At 39.5% G+C, this 20,910-nt stretch overlaps 1 protein-coding gene across 1 annotated transcript in view; it reads right to left on the reverse strand.

The window, feature by feature from the left end:
• LOC142053209 (dynein axonemal heavy chain 5-like) overlaps positions 1-20,910 on the reverse strand; it is a 178,601-nt gene that overhangs the window by 2,184 nt on the left and 155,507 nt on the right. The window contains exons 73-75 of the mRNA XM_075084498.1: positions 16,097-16,229; positions 5,697-5,905; positions 598-819 (exon numbers count right to left, since the gene is read on the reverse strand). Of these exons, the coding sequence (XP_074940599.1) occupies positions 598-819; positions 5,697-5,905; positions 16,097-16,229 (564 nt within the window). The remainder of the gene's footprint in view (positions 1-597; positions 820-5,696; positions 5,906-16,096; positions 16,230-20,910) is intronic.

A 20,910-nucleotide genomic window follows, 5' to 3' on the forward strand; every position in this document is an offset into this window, starting at 1 on the left:
TATCACTGGTTTGGAAAAAGTTTATCAGTGCAGACAATGGCAGCTTTCCCTGGGCAGTGACCACAGCATCTAATCACTAGTCCATAGCTAGGTTTTAAATCTGCTTAGCCACGTCAGTAAAATGTAACTCCATGCATGGATAAGTAAGCATAAGCTCAGAACTAATACTCTTCCTCCTATTAAAAAACAAATCCCAGAGATCTCTAGTCATCCAAACACTGACGTCCACAGCCGCTGTTCTCAAACCCAGTCCTGGGGTTTGGAAGTTGTAATTGGGTCCCACTCGGTCAGTCAGAAGGCGGCTGCCTATGGGCTGCACTATTTTATTCAAGCACATCTGTGCTTCTAGGGCCCATGAAGCCAAGGAGCCCAGCATCTGGTCTGCTCTAGTGCAGTACATCCTAAATTCATTTTCTGACAGAAGTCTTCTTGTTCAGTCCTGGTGGATAAACACTCTGTCCTATTCCCAGTCCTGCTAGTGTTTTATGCTCTTAAAACCTGTTGTGCAACCACTGCTGCAGGCCCTCAAAATACTTCCTGGTGTTCTCTGAGCACTCCATATTCTGGCACAGTCAGTCATGCTCACGTGATCCTTACCTTTGGTGATGATTCAACCAGCTTACTGTTTCTGCGGTCCCAACCTGCCCCTTCAAGGAACAGGCCATATATGTAAACCCCACCAACGTCAGCAGGAGGAGGGCCAGCCACATCTTCTTTCATCATCTTGGTCACTTCATTGTGTAAAACAACACTGTCGAGTGCCCACCCTTTTGCTACATTCATGCGAGTTGTCTCTTGCCTCATGGCAGTTAGGAATCCCTAAGAAGATTGAATATGACACAGAGTGTTTTAAAATACTTAAACTTACCCATTTAAAACTTTTTTTTCCCTATGTAATAGTGACATCAGCAGTATAAATCCTTATCCCACGGAATTTTGTCTGCATACAAAACTAAATTCAGTTGTATAAATCCAGTGCTTTCCCACATTTTTGCAGTACCATGCATTCTTATATATTTGGTGTTCATAGCCACCAAATTGGCTTATTTAACATATTGGAAGCTGCATGTGTAACTCACCTCACCGCACATGCCTACTTCACAACCAGTCAGATGGAGAGAGGTTTACAAGGCTGCCAGATCAATGCGTTTTGTGAGGTTCCAAATACAGGTAATTGTTAAGCTACCAGTAACACTGGTATTTCGTGTGCTATATTACTCACCTTTTCTTATACCAACATTGTAAAATTGCTTTTCAGTCAACAAATCATAAAGAATTTTATAGAACACAAAGGAAGTACAAACTGGAATCATGCAATTAAATAGTGAAATCCCTCTGTCGCTTTGCTCAGTGCAAAGCCTTAATATACTACAATAACATACTATTGTAGATACCAGCAAGATACACTCACGGCACTTCAGCAGCACAGAATGAAACTCACTCTCTGTTCTAAAGAGCTACAATCTCATTACATGGTTACAAGCTATCACAAGACAAGCCAGGCTGAGGAGGCTGGTTAGCCTCTCTCATGTAACTGTCCATGTGCACGCACACTGCAGTACGTGGGAAGTGCCTTGCTCCTAAGAGACAGGAGGGTAGGCTGCTTTGCGCTTTCAGTGGACCTGCTGTGGATGCACAACTTATTTTACCTTATGGAAACCCGTTTGCATAGCCAGGAGATGAATAAAACACAAAAATTGAAGATGCAAGAGGGACTTACTGAGAAGGACAACTAGGAAGGAAGAAGTTTCAGGCCAGATTTCAGAGCAGAGAAAGAAGGTATCTGGAGACAGAGAGGGGGAATACAGAACCACATGGTGAACACACAGAGGTGGGTATTAGGGAGCCGACAGCACGGCTAGGAAGAAATCAGGAGCAATGAGGGAACCGAACAAGCATTTTATTTTTCTTCAATATTCACAGTGCAGGATGCTCTGCTGAGCTGCTGTTAGGGCCATATGATGGAAAGAATTCAGACGCAGAAAATTAACTTGTTGGTCTGCTGAATGCAGGAGCCAACCTCTGGCTGCTGGGACTCACTCTAAGCACTTTGTAGGTACGCAACACCCTTTAGGTTATGAGAACATGAGATGACATTCATGAACTCAGGTGTTTCAGTTAACTGACATTGGTTGCTTCTCATTAATATCATTCCAGAGACTCCAGGACAAGTGTTTTAAAGAGGTTTTGTGATGGCACAGATAATTGTAATTGCATTTGAAGTAGTTGAGAACTCCAGGATATAGCTAAGGGAGACAGGATTAAAGGCCAAGTTCTTCTATCAGAAATGCCATTAAATGAAAGCAGAATCCTTGTAGTTAATCTGTGGAATTTTAATTTGTAGAAACATGCTAGAACCAATAGTTTAAAATACATGGTGTTCACTGCCAGAAGGCCCCAGAGGGCTACTGGATCCCAGAAAAACTGAAATATTAAAGAAAGAAGAGCCTGAAGAGGACAGGACAGAGCAGTGACTGTATTAAGGGAATTGGTTCAAAGGCACTATGGAAACACTAGAATAAAAGTAAGCTCGGAGCTGTGAGTTGTCTTCAGGGATAAGATTTAGACTGCAGACTATTCTTACAGAGATGGCAGGACCTATTCGCTGTCTGCATAACACTCATAACACTTATAACACTCATAACCCCTATCTGCTCATTTGAATGAGTCCTAGACAGCTTTTAAAGACTACAGCTGTGAGCTGGAGGCCCAGCTGGGTATCTGGGAGTGGCTGAATGGCACAGTAAACTGCAAGAAAGAATCAAGTGGCTGAGTGCTTGGCTCCCCCCCCAAAACCCTCTGTCAGAGACATAATAGACCACTTGCCATGACATTTGTTTTGATTTCTGGTAATCTTTGCCCTGTTTTTCTTCTCTGTTTGTGTGTGGGTTCTTTGGTTCTTTTTTTTTTTCCTTTGGAGGCGTGGGGTGGGTGGGAGGGATGGATCTGGTGTGCAGCATGTTGAGATTTCAGAAACAAGGAAAATTATTCCTTCTTTTTTCACCTGGCTTTTCCTGAACTTCTCCCTGGCCTGCTCACTGAAGGCCGCGAAAGCTTTGTCCCTTGGCTTCTAACAACCCATGCAAACTAACTCTGAACCTTCTAGTGAGGGAGAAGCAAGCATCCCTGCAACCAATGACGAGAAATATGGAAATGTTAAGTCTATTGCTTTCACAAGCATACTCTCTCCTTTCTTTAGGAGGTTCCTTGTTTGTCACTTATTTTGCAGTTTCTACAGAGAGCAAATTATGTCAGGTTTACTAGACTTGAGTGGGCACTGAGGAATGGAGGCATTGTACTTCATATTCTTATTTATATTCACATTACTTTGGCATCTAAGGTCTTAGAAATAGGCTGAGGGTTCATTACGCTAAGTACTATACAACCAGAAAGACAGTTCTGCCTCTCAGGGCTTAAAAGCCATATACAGGACAAGTGACATAAACTAGATAGAGAGATGCAAACAAGGAAACAATAAAACAGTATCAGCCACAACTTGGAAACTGGGAGGTAGAAATGAGATATGCATAGTGTCAAGTTTTTTGAGGAAAAAATCCAGCAACATCAGTTTAACTTCCAGGAGGGAAGAAAACTCATAGCACTTCTTGATTTTTTCACCCCATTTATCTTGGCCCAGTGCAGACGCTGGGAATCCAGTTTCTTTTGCATAAAAGCCTAAGCCTGCTCTCATTTGTATCACTACAAATAAAGATTAACTTCTGTGAAATTACTGAATTTATCCTAGTGTATAAACAGTCCAAGAGAAGGCAGAGTCAGATCCTATATTATTTTTTATTGCCAGAATGCGTCATTCTCCCAGTGCTATAAATCTACTTTATTGTCTTGTGTTATCCATGGCATTTATCCATTGACTATAAAGCAGTGAAATCTATGCAAGTAGACACATTACAAATTACTTAGAAGCTGCATTTCATCTCACAAATGAAAGGATTTTCTGACACTTTCTCTGATATTACAAACAAGCCATTAGAACTGCAGGACTAATACTTCATCACCTCAACCTGCTTGAGAAGATGAAAATCAACTTTCTTAAGATATGAAATACTGATTTTAAACACAGCAACATGACTATTAACAAAATAATAGTTAATTAAATAGAAAAGAAGTCTTTGCTCAGGTGAATTTCTTGTAAAATTAGCTGCTGCCACAGCCTGGGTTACAGAAAATAGAGACTATAACAATAGACATCTGATTCTTAAGTTTGTGATTGTCAGCACAAATACATTTTTAAATCAGGTAAGCGCATCTCATTCTCAGATTTTTTTCTTTGCGCACTATGTATTTAGGGCCTTTTAGACCTATGCGTTATAAGTGTTTAATTTTTTATTTCTGGAGGCTTTCTCACTTATTAGGGTCTATTAAATGACAATTTGACTGGGGACATTTTACTCTCATTATTTGGAAGCTTTTTTAAGAAATCCAGATGCATGGATTAAAAAAAATATAGGATACCCAATTCAGGCTGGCAAAATTTCAGAACTGACACCACCTCAAAACACAAAAAGGCCAGCTAAAATGTCCAGTACAAAGTCTGTATCAGTTCTTGCTCACCTGTAGTGCAAAATCAAACATGACCAACACCAAAGCCTATTAGGGTTGCAGCTTGTTCATTGCAAAAGTTACTTAGGAATATCTTAGCATGCTACTATCAACATGATGCAAACAAACCAAGTATGGAAGCATAACCATTCTATTAAAACTCCTACTCCTCTCCCTCAGATATTTGTTGGGAGCCCTTTGCTCGGGGATTCCATGAGTACACTTCCATGCTATAAAGTGGTATTGGCAGACAGCTGACACAGACAGCATAGATGACAGATGGATATTTCCCAGCAGTAGTCGTAGAGAATATTTGCCACTGTTGCTTTCTCTATTCTAGGCAGCTGTTTCAGCTAGCTTTTGCATTGCTAACAAGTGCTGAGACTAAAATAGATCTTTAAAATAGCTTTTTGCTAAGGCTTCACAGCAACCTGTTGGCTGCATACTCTCACAATGACTCACTTCCACAACTCTTACTTCCCACAAACATCTGTGAATCATAAAAAGCTTTAATGAATGTGGATAGCTGTGCAAAGAAACTACACATCATCTAGGTATGTATACTTTACTCCTTTTAGCTCTGTTCTCAGCTGTTCCCTTTTTTGTGTTTCATTTTGTGCCAGGTTTTTATTTTAGATGGTGCAGGGAAGAGGCTGTATTTTTTATATGTCTCTGCAGACCAAGTCTGGCACAACTCTGGGGTGGTATAAATAACAAACCTTCCATTTTAAGGAACTGTTTTGCAAGGATTGAGAGCCAAGACCAAATCTCTTCTTCCTATGTCAAAATTTTGAAACTTACCTTGTTTTGTAGTCAAAGGGATTTTCATAGAAAGAATGAAAAGCACATTACTGTAAGAGTAGAGGCGAAAAAAGGGAGGATAACATTGCAATGTGAAAAGATGTATTTACCCCATTTTCACACAATAATTAAAACAACCAGGAAATGCACTCCATTATTTCAGTAACGTTATTTTGGTCTAGCAAAAATTTCTTTTGTCGAAGTTAATTTATCCTACATTTATGCTAAAAATTGAATTTTGATCACACTTCATATAGTCTCGATTGGGTCATCTTGAACTTGTCTCAAGGCCTAATTTAACATAGGATTGAGAAAGATCAATCTGGCAGTCTTACCTGTGGATTAAAGAATCCTGTCATCCAGAACTGATTTGGTCGGCCACCCTGCAGCCAGCTGCTGAACTGCTGGTTTCTTTCAAGAAGCTCAGTAAACCAAAATCCTAAAGTAGTTGACTCCCAGGAAATCCTAAACCATAGTTTGGGAATTCTAGCATCATACATACTATCTAAAGCATCTTGCAATTCTTCTGACATAATTATGGTTCCTAGAATATAAATAAAACATTCAGAATTAACTTTCCCTTAGCTTGCAAAGGCAATTAAAACTTCCAAATGACATTCTGAGTCTAATAAACCCTCTTTTGTTGTGCCTTAATTGCACACCTGTTGCACTAAAGTCTTATCAGTTTGCAGTTAATTTGCTGAAACTTATAAGACTTGATTCAAAGTAAAAGGTGACAAGGTAAATGATATTTCTTCTGTTATTTTGATTGGAAATAAAGATTTTTTTTTGAACAACTTCTGCCTCACACATAATATTTATATTCATAACATTCACGCTGTGTTTGGAATGTGATTAATCATTTAAAGTTTTTATATATTTTAATGGTTCCCACATATATGATCAATGATAGAGGTATACTGTGTAACTCCTCTATATCTTAAGCATGTACTGGCAGTGATTATATTAATGAAATTCACTGTTATTAATGATAACTTTGTACACTTCCGTTATCAGGATTCCCAGTGGGAAAGCAGTACATAGAATAAACCTAGAGGCAAGATTTTTTATATATTTTTTTGGCAGTGGCAGTGTGCACTGACATATTGCATGCATAGTACTGCTGCCTCCATTAAAATATTGGCATTTACTAAGACAATGATTTTTCAGTGTCACCATTTCCATGTGCCAGAAGTGCCTACATCTTATCAGTTTGTACTCTCAATAGTACAGAGAGCTGGCACATGGCCATGCCTCAGGATTTCTTCTCTAAATTATAGAAACTGGCCTGGCAGCCCCTGTTCCAATTAAATGTTCATGTAATGCCAATGTTCAATGCATCGTTATACACACAACTGCTGTAATTGCCACACGGATGACATGAGATACCAAAAAGAATTAGGTGGCTTCCTCCACAAAATATGTAAAGGAAAGAGAAGTGCTCTGGGTGCAAACAAGAGCTGCAGAAGCCCATCCAAACATACCTGTATTGGAAATGTGGCCTGCAATAAATAAGCATTTCAAATCCCTTCCTTCCATTGAGGTTGGCAGGTCCCCTGTTCAGGGGAAGAAGAAGAATATCCAGAAACCAAACCCCAGCTTTTAATTTAGAAGAATGCAGTGGCTGCCTTAAACACTAGTATAAGTGTATGTGCAAATCCAGCACTTTCTATTATATATCAATGGCAAATTGGCTTCATTTTCTTCTGGCAGATCATTACCTGCTCTATTTTATGGTCTGGCTCTTCTTTTTGTGAAACAAATGCTATGAGAAAAACATCAAATTTTGCAAAACTGCAAATATTAAAAAATACTGTCTACCCCACTGTGGTGGTTTGACCCTGGCTGGACACCAGGTGCCCACCAAAGCCACTCTATCACTCCCCTCCTCAGCTGCACAAGGGAGAGAAAATACAACAAAAGGTTTGTGGGTCAAGATAAGGACAGGGAGAGGTCAGTCACCAATTACTGTCATGGGTAAAAGAGACTCCCTTCTTCCTGGGTTTAACTTTACTCCTGATTTCTCTACCCCCTCCCCAGCAGTGGCGCAGGGGAACAAGGAATGGGGGTTGTGGTCAGTTCATCACACCTTGCCTCTGCTGCTCCTTCCTCCTCATGGGGAGGACTCCTCACGCTCTTCCCCTGCTCCAGCCTGGGGTCCCTCCCAGGGAAGAGAGTCTTCCATGAACTTCTGCAATGTGGGTCCTTCCAATGGGCTACGGTTCTTCACAAGCTGCTCCAACGTGGGTCCCTTCCACAGGGTGCAGTCCTTCAGGAAGAGACTGCTCCAGTGTGGGTCCCCTACGGGGTCAACAGTCCTGCCAGCAAACCTGCTCCAGTGTGGGCTTCTCCCTCCATGGATCCACAAGTCCTTCCAGGAGCCTGCTCCAGCACGGGCTTCCCATGGGGTCACAGCCTCCTTCAGGCATCCACCTGCTCCAGCATGGGGTCCTCCATGGGGTGCAGGTGGATATCTGCTCCACCGTTAACCTCCATGTGCTGCAGGGGGACAGCCTGCCTCACCATGGTCTTCACCAAGAGCTGCAGGGGATTCTCTGCTCTGGTGCCTGGACCACCTCCTCCCCCTCTTTTGTCACTAACCTTGGTGTCTGCAGGGATGTTTCTCTCACATATGTTCACTCCTCTCTCCACTGCTGTTGTTGCACAGCAGTTTTTTCCCCTTCTTAAAAATGTTATCCCAGAGGCACTACCACCATCACTGATGGGCTTGGCCTTGGCCAGTGGTGAGTCCGTCTTGGAGCTGGCCGCATTGACTTTATTGGACGTGGGAGAAGTTTCTAGCAGCTTCTCACAGAAGCCACCCTTGTAGCCTCCCCACTATCAAAACCTTGCCATGCAAAACCACTACACCCACATTCTCTGTGATGGCCTCATAATCACGTTCAAAATCATGTTTTGGGATAGCTAAGAGTCTTTTATAACACAATTAATAAACATTCTCTTTGGGTATAAATCTTCTCTAAGATATAACCACGAGCACCAATATTTAAGAAAGAAGCCACTCTGTGTCATCTCCCCTTTGCCTAGAAAAATGTAATATTAGACCATACACTCTATTCACCTTCTGGAGGCAGAAAAAGTGTAAAAAAATCATGCAACTCATGTCGATTTCAACTTCAGAGCAATGGTAGTGAGGGTAGAAAACAAGTGAAGAGCATGCCATTTGAGCCCTGGGAACCATTACCATCTGAACTAAGAAAGAACAAACTCTTTCATCTCTAGTTCTTCCTTGTTTTCAGGCTGATGCAGTCCATTTTCTCTTGCAACATGGGTTGTGAGAGAGATATTATTGTGGTCAGGCTGGAGCTTTTCAAGTAGGGAGATACAACCAGTCTCTGCTCTGAAGCATAGTGAAATAGGATGTCTGCCCATTATGACTCAGAGCAGCTGCTGAGAACGCTAAGCCAGAGTGTTCTTGAGGATGAGGTATGTTCACAGTTCGGGCCTTGCCCATATAGCTGCATAAATATTCCTAGTGAGTGGGTGTAATCTCTGGCAGTAGGCATACAGTGATTGAATTTCAGCACTAAATGACATCTACGGGTGTTGGGATGCATTCCTGCAGCTAAAATACTCCAATAAAAACAAAAATAGTTTAAAAAATAAAATAATTTTCAGAAATAAAATTAGTAACACATAAGAAAAATAATGGCATCTTTCTGGAGAAAGGTGATACAGGTAATGAAAAACTATATTTGATAAACTGAATGAGTAGCACAATACCATAGGCTTCTCATATTTAACTAATGAGAAGTTCAGAGCACTGGCTACCATATGAAGAGACGGAATGTCCTATGAACTTAACATGACAGGATTGAATGGTCTATGAATCAGACAGGCCAGCTGGCTATTTTGGGGTTTACTTTGTGATATTCCATTTATTCCTGAATGGAATAAATCCCATCTGAAAAATGACTGATGAAAGGTCGCTCCAGTTAAAGACATTAGGGTATTTCCATGCTTCAAGAATAATATGCACTGTAACCATACTATTTGCACAGTACGCACAGTTTGGAAATCAGGATTCCCCTTTTTCATTGCCCTATATTTATAGTCTGTATCTGGACTAGAAAATGTGTATCTCATTTAAATGAGTGGATAAAGTTAGGACAAAGGAAGGATCTTAAACTCCAACACGAACCAAAAAAAAACCACCCCTCGATCCACTGACTGTTTCTCTTCCCGCAGGCACAGATGTGAATCAAGAATAACCAGAATAATTATGTAGGATATAAATGAGATGAGAAGAAGGTAGTTTCTCCATCAAGTACAGTTTGCCAGTAGCTGACAACATTATAATAGGATTGGAGACTATCCCTTGAGGACAATACTTGCTAGACAATGAGTCTGTTAAGCTAGCCGTAACAGTACACAGAGGAAAAAGCTCAGTGAAAGCATCAATCCATTCTTGACTGTCAGAGTTGCAGTTACAGAAGTTGATCTTTTCAGGCTTTAATCCCCACTTAAGTTTACCTCCCAAGCAACCACGTTTGTTATTGGACCAGTCATTCCTTGCCTCCATGTCCAAGATGCAACTCCCTCTTTGTCATTGAACGTGTTGAAGAGAAAACCCCATCATGCTTGTAACTTCATAAGCTTCCCTCCCTTTCTGCCTTATGGCAACAGCTAACTTGCTTGTGCTTTCCCCAAATAAAGCATTATTTATTATTCCACCTAAAGGCACAAGGTATACAGAGTACCAGATAAAAGCAATAAAAGCTAATGTATGTTTCTCCATACATAAAACTTAATCTTGTTTTTGCAAGCTTTAGTATGTTTCTGCTAGCTCAGTGACCACCATTGCTGTGCTGAAAGAAGTCAACTTCTTTGCCTCAGGCGGTTCTTCGGGTATTTCCCTCTTTCTTGGCTTGCAGCACTTGGGCACTTCAGCACTTGGAGATGCTTCCCAGAAAGCTCTCAGAAGCTCATTTAACCCCACCATGCTGTTTTAATCCAAAGGCCCTCAACAATTTATCACTTCCTTTTGTTCCTTGTCTCCAGAAGAGAAAGAGTAAGTCGGGCAGCTGAACCTTGCAATGCACAACACTCTCTTCATTTTTTATTTGTAGACTGTGGTATTCTCTCCAGCTGCACCTGGCCTTTGCCCCTGTTCTGTTTTCTGTTTATTTCCCACCTTGCTTTTCTGGTGCAGAATCCTCGAATTTAATTCTTCAAGTCAGGAGAGATGAAAGGCATTGGAAACTTGAGTAGCATGCAATTTTACCCATAGATGAGCACACAAATCCTAGATTCTCTGCAATAGCTAATTCCTTCAGTCAGTAAGAAGGCAATTTGAAAGTAACCTTGGCCAATTGTTCTGAAAACTTACCAGCTCCAGTACTAAATGCACCCACCAAAGGACTGAAAATAAAAATTTTAAAGCAATAACTTGAAGATGAACATACATGCACTCTTCCGAAAAAGTAATACAAATCACTACCCTGAGATAGAGTAATAGAATGGGCAGATAAACTTTCTGCAGTTTGTCTGAAAAGTGCAATGTGTGTTTCTAAACAGTTGTGCTGGCCGGCATCATGGGAAGCATACATAACACTTATTAAGAAGTCCAGAAATAACATGCCACTCTTTGTAAAAGACAACAAGAGGCCTTCTGGCATTCTTATCAGGATGAGAAGTAAATAACGGATGAGAGCTGCTGAGCCAAGAGTAACTACACCACAAGACATACTAGACTCATCCCCTTCATTCTTCAAATGAATTCCCCATTGTTGCATTCCATCACTGTCCTCACTGAGTGCTCTTAATCATCTTCAAATAAAATCCATATCCAAAAGTGAAATACGCAGATGATCCCTACGAGCCTTGCACACACACACTCTAAGAATTAGTAAGGTAAGAGCCCAAGATCCATCAGTCCAAAAGTCCATTACCATTGCAAGAAGGCCAAACTAAAATTATGTTAGTGTTAGCAGCCTTAAAGCATTACAAATCAAAATTACCTTTCCTGTGCACTCTGGCAAGACTAGTTTCCCAAGCTTCAGTTTTTCACCACAGATTAGCATAAATTATCAGCTACCTCTTTTGGCTCTTTTGGAGTTCATTTATATCCTTCTTGTAAGGTGCTACATACAATGAACAGAAGTTACTTGCAGCAACATGATGCAAAGACTACCATCAAGACCATGGTACTCTGACTTGGAAGAAAACAGTGAATATTTACCTGATTCCTTCATGGGCTTAACATACAAGTTTGTGCAGATGACACAGGAATTGTAAGTGATTCCTATTATGTATGTAGAACTATATGCTACCGCGCATCCATATGAAGTTCTGGGTGTCCCGACATATTCTTATATGAATAACAATAAGGAAACACCTATGGCCAACATGCTGGTTAACAATGCAGTATAAGGATGGTAAGGAGCTAAAAGCAGGTCATGAAACAGGTTTTAATAAGGTAGCAAATCAATGACTGAGATGTACAGAAATTAGTGAAATGCACGAGTATTCCTCAAGGCCTTGTTATTAACTGTTATTATTCAGCTTTTGTCTGAATTATAAAGTTCCAAAAATATTAGAAACACATACAAAAATGCACAATTTTTTACTCTTCAATACTGCTGTCTCAATAGTCTAATTCATATTTTCTCACACTTCTCAACCTGAAATGTGCTAGTGTATTAATTTTAATGAGTTGTCATGCATATAGCCTATGTGTCATTTAAAGAACATGCACATGGTACACATCTATGTGGGTATAAGGAGGGCAGAGAGCGAAGTCCCATCCCCCTTTAGTTATATCCTTGTTCCTGATCCTATTATTCCAAAAGCTCTTATTACCCTCTCTTTGAGTGTAGGATAAGAGTGATCTGTGATTTTTTTTCCCAAGTCCTGGCACGTAGGTTATGTACAGTGTGCATTACATGCATGAAAATATCCTAGCTTTGTAACATGAGGGGTGCCAGATTGTAGTTGTAGTGGAAAGTTTAAGCCTGGTAGACCTTCTCCATGACAAATGCCATGATGACTTCTGAAGCAGATATTTGTATTGATTCCACTTCTTTTGCCTTCTGTGTTGGCCTTAAAGGTTATGGCTCCTAAAGGTACTTGTCTTGCAAGTACTAAGAAAAATGCAAGGAACAAAAATTCTGGGCCTGTGGAAACAAATCTTTACATGTTACAAGTCGTGTAAAAGCTGTTAGAGGGATTGCTGTATTCTTAGGGAATATGTTAACAGGAAAAGGGCTTCTGTCTCCTAACTCTGCAAGTATTGCACAAATAGCAGTGGGGGCTCTGTGATCATGTGGCACATATATGACATGAAAGGGTAACAAATCCAAGGCTTTTGTATGGCCTTTACTTTTTCATGAAGTAGGCAGTTCCAAAGGTTTAGTTTGAAAACACAAAGCTATAAAGTACCAGAAACAAATGCGAAGTGGATGCAGTTTTATGACCAAAGTAGAGTCTAGATATACTAATATATAAATGAGTGAAGCATTTGTTTCTTTCACAACACACCCTTAAACAAAATGTTAAGTAGGTTTAAAAAAATCAGGAACTATAATCAAATTAAAAGCCGTGCTTATTTCCATTGCCAAGGATTCAATATCCACTTTCAGTGCTACTACAAGCATGCTCCACTGCTGAGACTCAGGGAAACCAGTCAACGGGGACTAGGGATAACTCCCACGGAATCTCTCTTCTCGCTTTCTTCACCAATAGAGGACACATCAGAGTGCCATCAAAATGCTTACCACTGCTGCTTCAGTGCGTGGAGAAATAAAGAGAACCCCACCCAGTCTCACAAATAAGCCACATTCAGTTCCCCTCTACTCAAATAAACTCCAAGAGACTACGAATAATTGACTGGGTCATTAGATTTTACTGCATTTAAAGACACTGTCTTTATTAGTGGGAGAAGGGGTTTGAAGTGCCCCCTCTCCAACAAGTGCCTCAACGCTTCCACAGGAGGAAGACAACGCACGTACACAGGAACTCTATAGCTCATATACTGCCCTAAAAAGAATACGGTAACCTTCTGCCAGGGACTCCCAATCTGATATTCATAACCCATTAGGATCTAGAGCTTTGATTCAAGCCCTGTGTCTTACTGCTCCTCAGATGAAAAGATGAGAAAACAGGTCTTCCCTTGTCTCTAAAAAGATTTTTGTGTTTGGAACTTAGCCTCTATTTAGGTCACTTGAGAGGAGAATCATCATTGCTGTTTTCTGATTTATGCGAAGCTCTGTATTATACCAACTGTGAAATAAATTCAGGGCAATCAATAAGTAATTAAAACAGAACTAATGGTTTGGACATAAGTGAGAGTACAAAGTACAGCTACAATCTAATTATTACAATTTGATCCAAAAAAAGTATCCCTCTGGGCAGCAAAGTTTATTGGTGGAGATGTAGGCTTGCAGGGCATGGCAAGTATCTCTCCAGGCGGCAAAGTTTATTGGTGGAGACACAGGCCTGTGGAGCATGGCTGCCAACAAACATGTTGGACACATGGTAAGCACCCTCCCCCCTCCCCATAACTGATAACTGCTTAATCTGCCCTCTGGATAGAAGGACGAAACTGGCTCTGCTAATTCCCTCAACATCCCTCATGTTCAGCTGCACATGGGCTCTCACTGAGGAGGGCTTTATATTACCTCAAATGTACCTCAGTGAGCAACAGCAAAATGACAAGGTCCATCTATTCACATTCAACCTGCAGAACCAAATATTCTAACCTTTCACAAAGCTACGTGACACAACATAAAGACGGACTATATTCTTAAACACAAAATTTGTTTGAAAATTTAGATCTGCTGTAAGCCGGTGCTCAGATCTTAGCAGGTTCACGAAGCCAGAGCCAGGTGCATGACCAGGGCAGATGTCAAAACTCACATGACCTGTTTGAGCAGGCAGATCAGTTTACTGCATTGCAGTGAAAAAGGAGCACCTCAGATGATCTAAAACTGCAGTTGACCAGTTTTGGGGGAGAATCTAGCATGAGAGAGTTCTGGGTTTTCTCCTTTGCTGAGGCAGGAGAGAGTGCCAAAATGTTCTTTCCATCCCCTAATCTACCACATGCACCTATCTGCCAGAAGCCGTTAATGGTTATTGTTACCCATACAACCAATTTTGTTTTCAGAGCAATTTTTCACTATATTTAACTTGCCTGTCTCTAAGAAAATGATAATGTTTTTAGAGGATTGCACAAAAGTTACAGCATTAACTTGATTAAACACCGGTAGAGGATTGTGCCCACTGTGAAACTGAACCCTAAGTGCAAATAAATTATGTTACTTATCCACCCCTCTGCAGAATATTGTACATCTTGAGCATTTAAATATATCTGTCACAATCAAGGAAAGATTAATACTGTCCGGGATGGGAAGCATTATTTTAATTTACTTGAAAAGGGACTCTATGCACATATAAAAGGGAACCTTCAGCTCAGTATTGAAACAGAGGACAATTGTTCCTTCCAGTTTGATCTTTGCATAGGTTATTACAGGATATGGAAGCTAATTAGCCTTAGGCACATTTATGAACCTCTTTCCTAGATAGAGATTATAGGCCCGATGCTTCTGAAGCACGCAATGTTGCCTTAGTGTATCATACAAATGACAGAAAAAAAAAAAAAATCCCTTTTGATTCTTATGTAACAAACAAATTTAAAGAAATCTCCCTTCATTAAAGATTTATTATCAAAAGACTGGGAAATTCCAGTAAGACAGATCACAGTACTTCCATTACAAGGCACTAGTTCTGAGGCACTCTGACCTCCTTCCTGTGGGGACGGTTTGCTCTCTCAGATATTTTCTGCCTTTCTGCTGGAGAACAGCAGACTTGAGTGAGGTATTAACCAGTGGAACTGAACCATTCCCGCTTCGTTTTCATTTATTGTTAATCCAAGATGCTTGGCTGAGCAACAGTATACTTTCATTCCTGGACATTTCAGCTCTTGCAGATGAGCAAAATGGGAAGTGAAAACAAAAAGCAGATGGTGACATCATCATCTCTTCTCTTTCCTCACTCCTTTTCTAATCAAATTTTCCATCTGTTTCTAGTCGCCTCTGCTCTTGATTTATTTTAACTACATTCACCATTGCTCACTTTCAGCCAAATACTCCTATCTGAAAGATAGAGTGCTGTTGCCTACCTCCTGTGATGGCTAAAAGAAGAACCTTATCACTCTCGTTTGACTAGCACTCCCACTCACTTCAGCTTCCATTTAAAGACATCCTATTTGATATAACCAGTTTCAAGAACATTGCAAATCTCACCTTAAATTAGAGTCTTTACCACCTGGCTCCTGCATGCCCTGTCTCTGAACTACTTAGCGGCAACAATTCTACCTTGTTCTATATCATTATGTCTCAGCTTAATTTCATAAATGACTCTGGCACACGACCTGTGGACCTAATGATGCAATTCCTCTCCTCTGAGCTCTGTAGAGATCCTGGAGAGAATCACAGAAGTGTAGTAATGCTGTGGGACATGAACTGCAGTACTGGAGCACATACATACAGAATAAATTAAGGTGGAGTGTCCTTAGAGATGCAGTCAGGAGGCTTTAAGGGCTAGAATTAGTGGTCATATGACAGAGAGAAAAATAGGAAAATTGGGGGAGGGAGAAAACAAAAGAGAAAGAAAGGGAGGAAAGGAGGGGAAATATTTATTTAGTTATATAGTATAAAAAACCATTAGTAATAAACATTGCATCTTAATTAGCATGATTTTTAATATTGCAACCTACCATCAATAGCCAATTTGAGATCAGTCAGTGTACTTCGAACTCTCGATATAACATCTTGCATGCAGTCAATTTCTTGACGGAGAAATATGTTCATGGGTTGAAAAGCTCCCATTTTTTGAAGCTGGGCTTTCACCTAAACAAGAATAGTGTAATGATTATAAAATTTAATCTCCTGTTTCCCATGAAAAAAATTTGAAAGCAAAAGTATGTTTTTCAATTGTATCACATAATTTCTGAGAAAAGAAACTTCTATGTAACAGATGGTCATTCAAGTCCTGTGCCAACTGTAAGATTTAGCACACTGTGACTTATTAGCTTACCAAAAGAACCTTCTCCATCATTCTAAGAAGGGAAAGTTCCCTCTTTTTGAAGGGACACAGCAGTTCCTTCTGTCCTTGTTATACTGCAGGGTCTTAGATCTTAAAAAAAACCCCACATGCCAATCAAAAGCATGTTTGATGGTAACTTCTTCATATTTCAAAATTGTGCTAGGTGAACTTTCTCACCTCTTCTTGCCCTGCTGAGTTGAAATAATGCTACAGAGTTTGACTTAACAAGCACAATTACATATAAAAGCTGCTACTTCCTCTAGCATGTGACTCACGAATAAGGCAAGGTGCTCATAGATGCATTACTAGAGAGGCAAGATTGCCAGGAATAACACAGATGCTGCCGGATTCTGTTACATCATTATGTGCACCATTTTGTAGGCAGAAGCTTTTGGCCTTCTTAATTTTTAAGGATAACAATTTCACTCATTTTCAACAGAGAACGTTTTCAAAATGGAATTAGTTGGCTGTGTTACTTAAGTACACACCACAGCGACAGCAGCAAAAGCATTGCCTGTCTCACTTCAGTATATGATGCATATACAATATGCTTCAGGCATACCATGTATGTTCCATGTATATCAAAGATTACTGTATACAACAGTGCATGAGAGAGGATTTAGTGGCACCTGCAGAAGTCATGGTGCCTATACCTCACATAGTACCAGAATTCTTGATTTTTAAGACTTTCAAATGTTTTTCCTTACTATGACTTGGCTTCCAGAAAGCCAATGGCCTTCTCTCTGTACTTGCTACCACTCAGTCACATGCATCATCTTTCACATGGAAGCAGCCTGAACCCTGATCTTTGCTACAGTCATTCCCTCCCTCTGCAGGTAAAATTCTGCAAGGCGACTCTGGAACCAAAAAGAGATTTCAAACAGTAAAATAAGATCCTAAATCCAGATACCTGTATGGCCATTAATTTATCATAAAAAAAGCTGACCCATAGGATCAATTTGCTAAAAATGATTTAAGAGCTTGCTTTGAGCTTACTAACAAAAGGTGAAGAAAGAGTTAGAAAGACTGTTCTTTTGAAGAGCAGCCAAGTAGAAGTCACAAGATTTGGTATAATGTGTGCTATTTCATCAAGGCCAGAAGTCCACTGGATTTTGCTTTGTGTTTTTCCAGATATATCTCTCATTGTGGACATTATTATGTAATATAATTACATATTAAAATATTATGTAATATATGTAATAACATATAGTCATAATTACATAAATACAATACTATATTACAATAAATAGTAATACACATAGTAAACATTACCAAATATCTTATTATTACCCTGAATAGTGAGTTTCTGCACAATGAATACAATATAGCAGTTGAGTAGTTGTAACCACTAGTATAAATGAGTAAATGCTTTGACAATTTCCAATTCTCAAGCTTCAACTCAAAGCCCAATAAAATATCCTTTTTCAGCTTTATATGCTACCCTTCCTGTGACAGATATCAGCAATGTTATTAATCATATTTTAATCAAAGACCCATGAGTTTGTCAGACAGAATGTCCAAGAAGTAGGTGTCAGCCAATTATGCTAATTCTTTGCAGTGTGACAGTTCATTTTACAGACTGAGTTAATGTGTGTCTTCCTGTAAAAGACAAAAAATCTACTACAATCAGCTATCATGAGACCAGAGCTGAGAAAATAAACTCTTTTTGGATAATTTACACAATTAAGCATTCTGGGTTTATTTTTTCATACAAAATTCAGGGAAAGCTTCTGCTTTCTGAAAATTTCACAGGATTTGATAATTCTCCCTCTTACCAAAAGAGCAAAAAAATGTTTTGGTTTGCCTTTTTTTTTTTTTTCCGGAATACTTAGAAGTCTAGTGGATGCCACTAATAAGAAAGGAATTATACGGAATATAGTCCATGTATTTTATCCTTTGAATAAGAAATACAGGGGTTTTTTTAGTCTACAAAGCATGTGCTGCTTTTGGGGATCATTTAGAGGAAGAATTTCTCCCATTTGAGGAAAAATTGCATGGGAGACATTGTTAAAGGGGTTATTTTCAAAATATTGATATTAATGAATCTACAAATAGAAGATGAAATAAATATTATAAAATATGACTGTACTAATAACCATACAATTTTTTTAACTAGTGAATTCTCAGAATTTAAACATTCTTCTGATTTGTTTTCATGTACCTACAAAAATACCTGTAATGTTTTGACTAATGGAGTGAACCAATAATGCAGAAATTTTTTAATCCATCCTAGGTACGTTCACAGCACTCAGCCTGGAGCACCAAGCATAACAAGATATGAAAACTGAAAAACAGGACATACTTCCTACCTTATTGTATACAAATCAATCCTGATCTGCAGTAAGATTTACTACTACCTTTCTTGGAAATCTTGCTGTTAAGATTAGTTTTAAATACCAGGTCTGAGGTATGGTTGACTGGTTTTGTATTAGAATTCTTACCAAGCAATCAGATGACTTACTACCAGTGCTGTATATATTACGACATAAAGAGACGGACGTCAACTGACAGAAAAAAACACAGAAGACAAAACTCACTAACCAAAATAGTGCTTCTGAGATTAATATACTAATTCCATAAAGCCCACTTACAACATCTCTTTTTCATCATGAAAACAGCTGTCTTCTAACATAAAACAAGGTGATTTAAGAAAGGAGCAACTAAAATTATAATCTTAATAGCTTTGTCTACATGATTTTGCAATACATATCTCTACTATGTCAGATTCTTCTATGCACTTTTTGTAGCTGTCCTATCTATCTAGTTAGTAGTAAGTCTCAAGTCACCAACTCCTTTATAGGACATTCAGCAGAAAAGCAGTTGCCGAACTCATGCCTTTTAATGATCAGTGATCAAGTTACTGTAGTAGTAACTGCCTAACACTTTCTGAAAATGCTATCATTTTCAATTAGACTTGGTTGCTTACTATAGTCTCTGTCAGCAGATATGGGAAGTCTATAATTTTGTGAGAGGGTCTAAGTAAGAGGCCTGAATGAGAAAGACGAACTCAAGGTATGTCCAAGCTAAAGTTCTTTTCAAGTGGTGTCAAGGACCAATTCCTGTTGTATACAAAGAAGCAGGCAGTGAAATATGTAGAAAATAGCTGAGGCTGTAGAGCTGGGTGACCACCATGTCTGGTAGGGTTGGTAAGTAAACCAGAGACACCTTACAAAAATATCTACATTAGTGTTTCAGTTCAGAACCCAAATAATTTTTTTTTTTGTAGCACAAAACCTACACTGAAAAGTAGACTCCAGGCACACAAACTGGCTTAGCTTCAAATTAAACTAACACAAAACGTACACTTACAGGGAGTCTAATGTACTCCAACCACTAATGGGTGTTCAGCCTACAGGCCCAGATAGAATTAGACCAAAGTAAATTCCCCAATAAAACAACTAATGCAGGTCTGAGGCCCTCAGATGAACTCCTATTCCCACGCAATACTTGCTAATGTTGTCATAGCCTTAGCGGAGGATAAGGCGAAGTCAATACTACAAAAAAAAATTAAGGAAAAAAAAGGTTGCTACTTGGGTTAAGAGCCAACCTCCAATAAAGTGCAGTATTTTTGGAATGTCTCCATGTCTATTCCCTAGCAAGCTGTTTTCAAAGCTGCAAGGATAATTTGCATTATAAACCTCTGTGTGTGACAGGCTGATATTTATTCTTGCATCTATCTTCACTCACATGGACTGACTGGACCTAATCATTTTACCACTAATCTCTTTGTTACCTGTGAGACATGACCCAGAAGCAAAAACGGTCATGAAAGCAGAATTCTTACTCTGCCTCTGCATCTGGACTGATTAAAAACGAAGACAGTTTTAGGTCAGGAAGAAGGTTTATTTTGCTTTTCTATCACCTGTGTCAAACTGCAGTGTGATAAAGCATGCAAAGGTGACTTGTTTTATTTACAGACTTTTGGGTGGACATTGAGTCAGTTATTTGACTGATGAGAGGAAGCATTACAAGAACACAACAGAAGAAGAAGCAGCATATATCATGGGGTAAAATGGTTGCCCTGTTTTGAAAGTTGTTGGTTCCAAAGTCATTGCCAAAGGCTAATAATTGAGAAATGAAGGCCTCTGTGTGACAGCCTGAATTTACTCTGGACTCAAATATATCAACAGAAAGTACAATCCAGAGCTCTGAATGTCAGCAAATAATTGGTTTGAGTACCATCTGTCCCTAATCTAGTCTGTTGGGGTTTTAACTCTGAGCAAATTCACTCCACGCTTTCTAAAGAGAGCCACAAGAACTGATCAAAGGTGGCAAAGGCACCTGCCACTTTCCCTGAAGGGTATTTACTTTTAATTACCTTCATTTGTTTCCTAGATTTTTTGTTCCTTTTTTCCACTGATAGTATCTCCATAACTGGATTTCCAAAGACTACCACATCATGGCCTTGCTGGAGCACAACATTCTTCTAAAAGAAAAACCAAGCTGCACTGCTAGGACTACTGAGTGTTTTTCTTTTTACTGCTC

This window comes from Phalacrocorax aristotelis, chromosome 2 (assembly GCF_949628215.1).
Source record: "Phalacrocorax aristotelis chromosome 2, bGulAri2.1, whole genome shotgun sequence".
NCBI classification, from domain to species: Eukaryota; Metazoa; Chordata; class Aves; order Suliformes; family Phalacrocoracidae; genus Phalacrocorax; species Phalacrocorax aristotelis.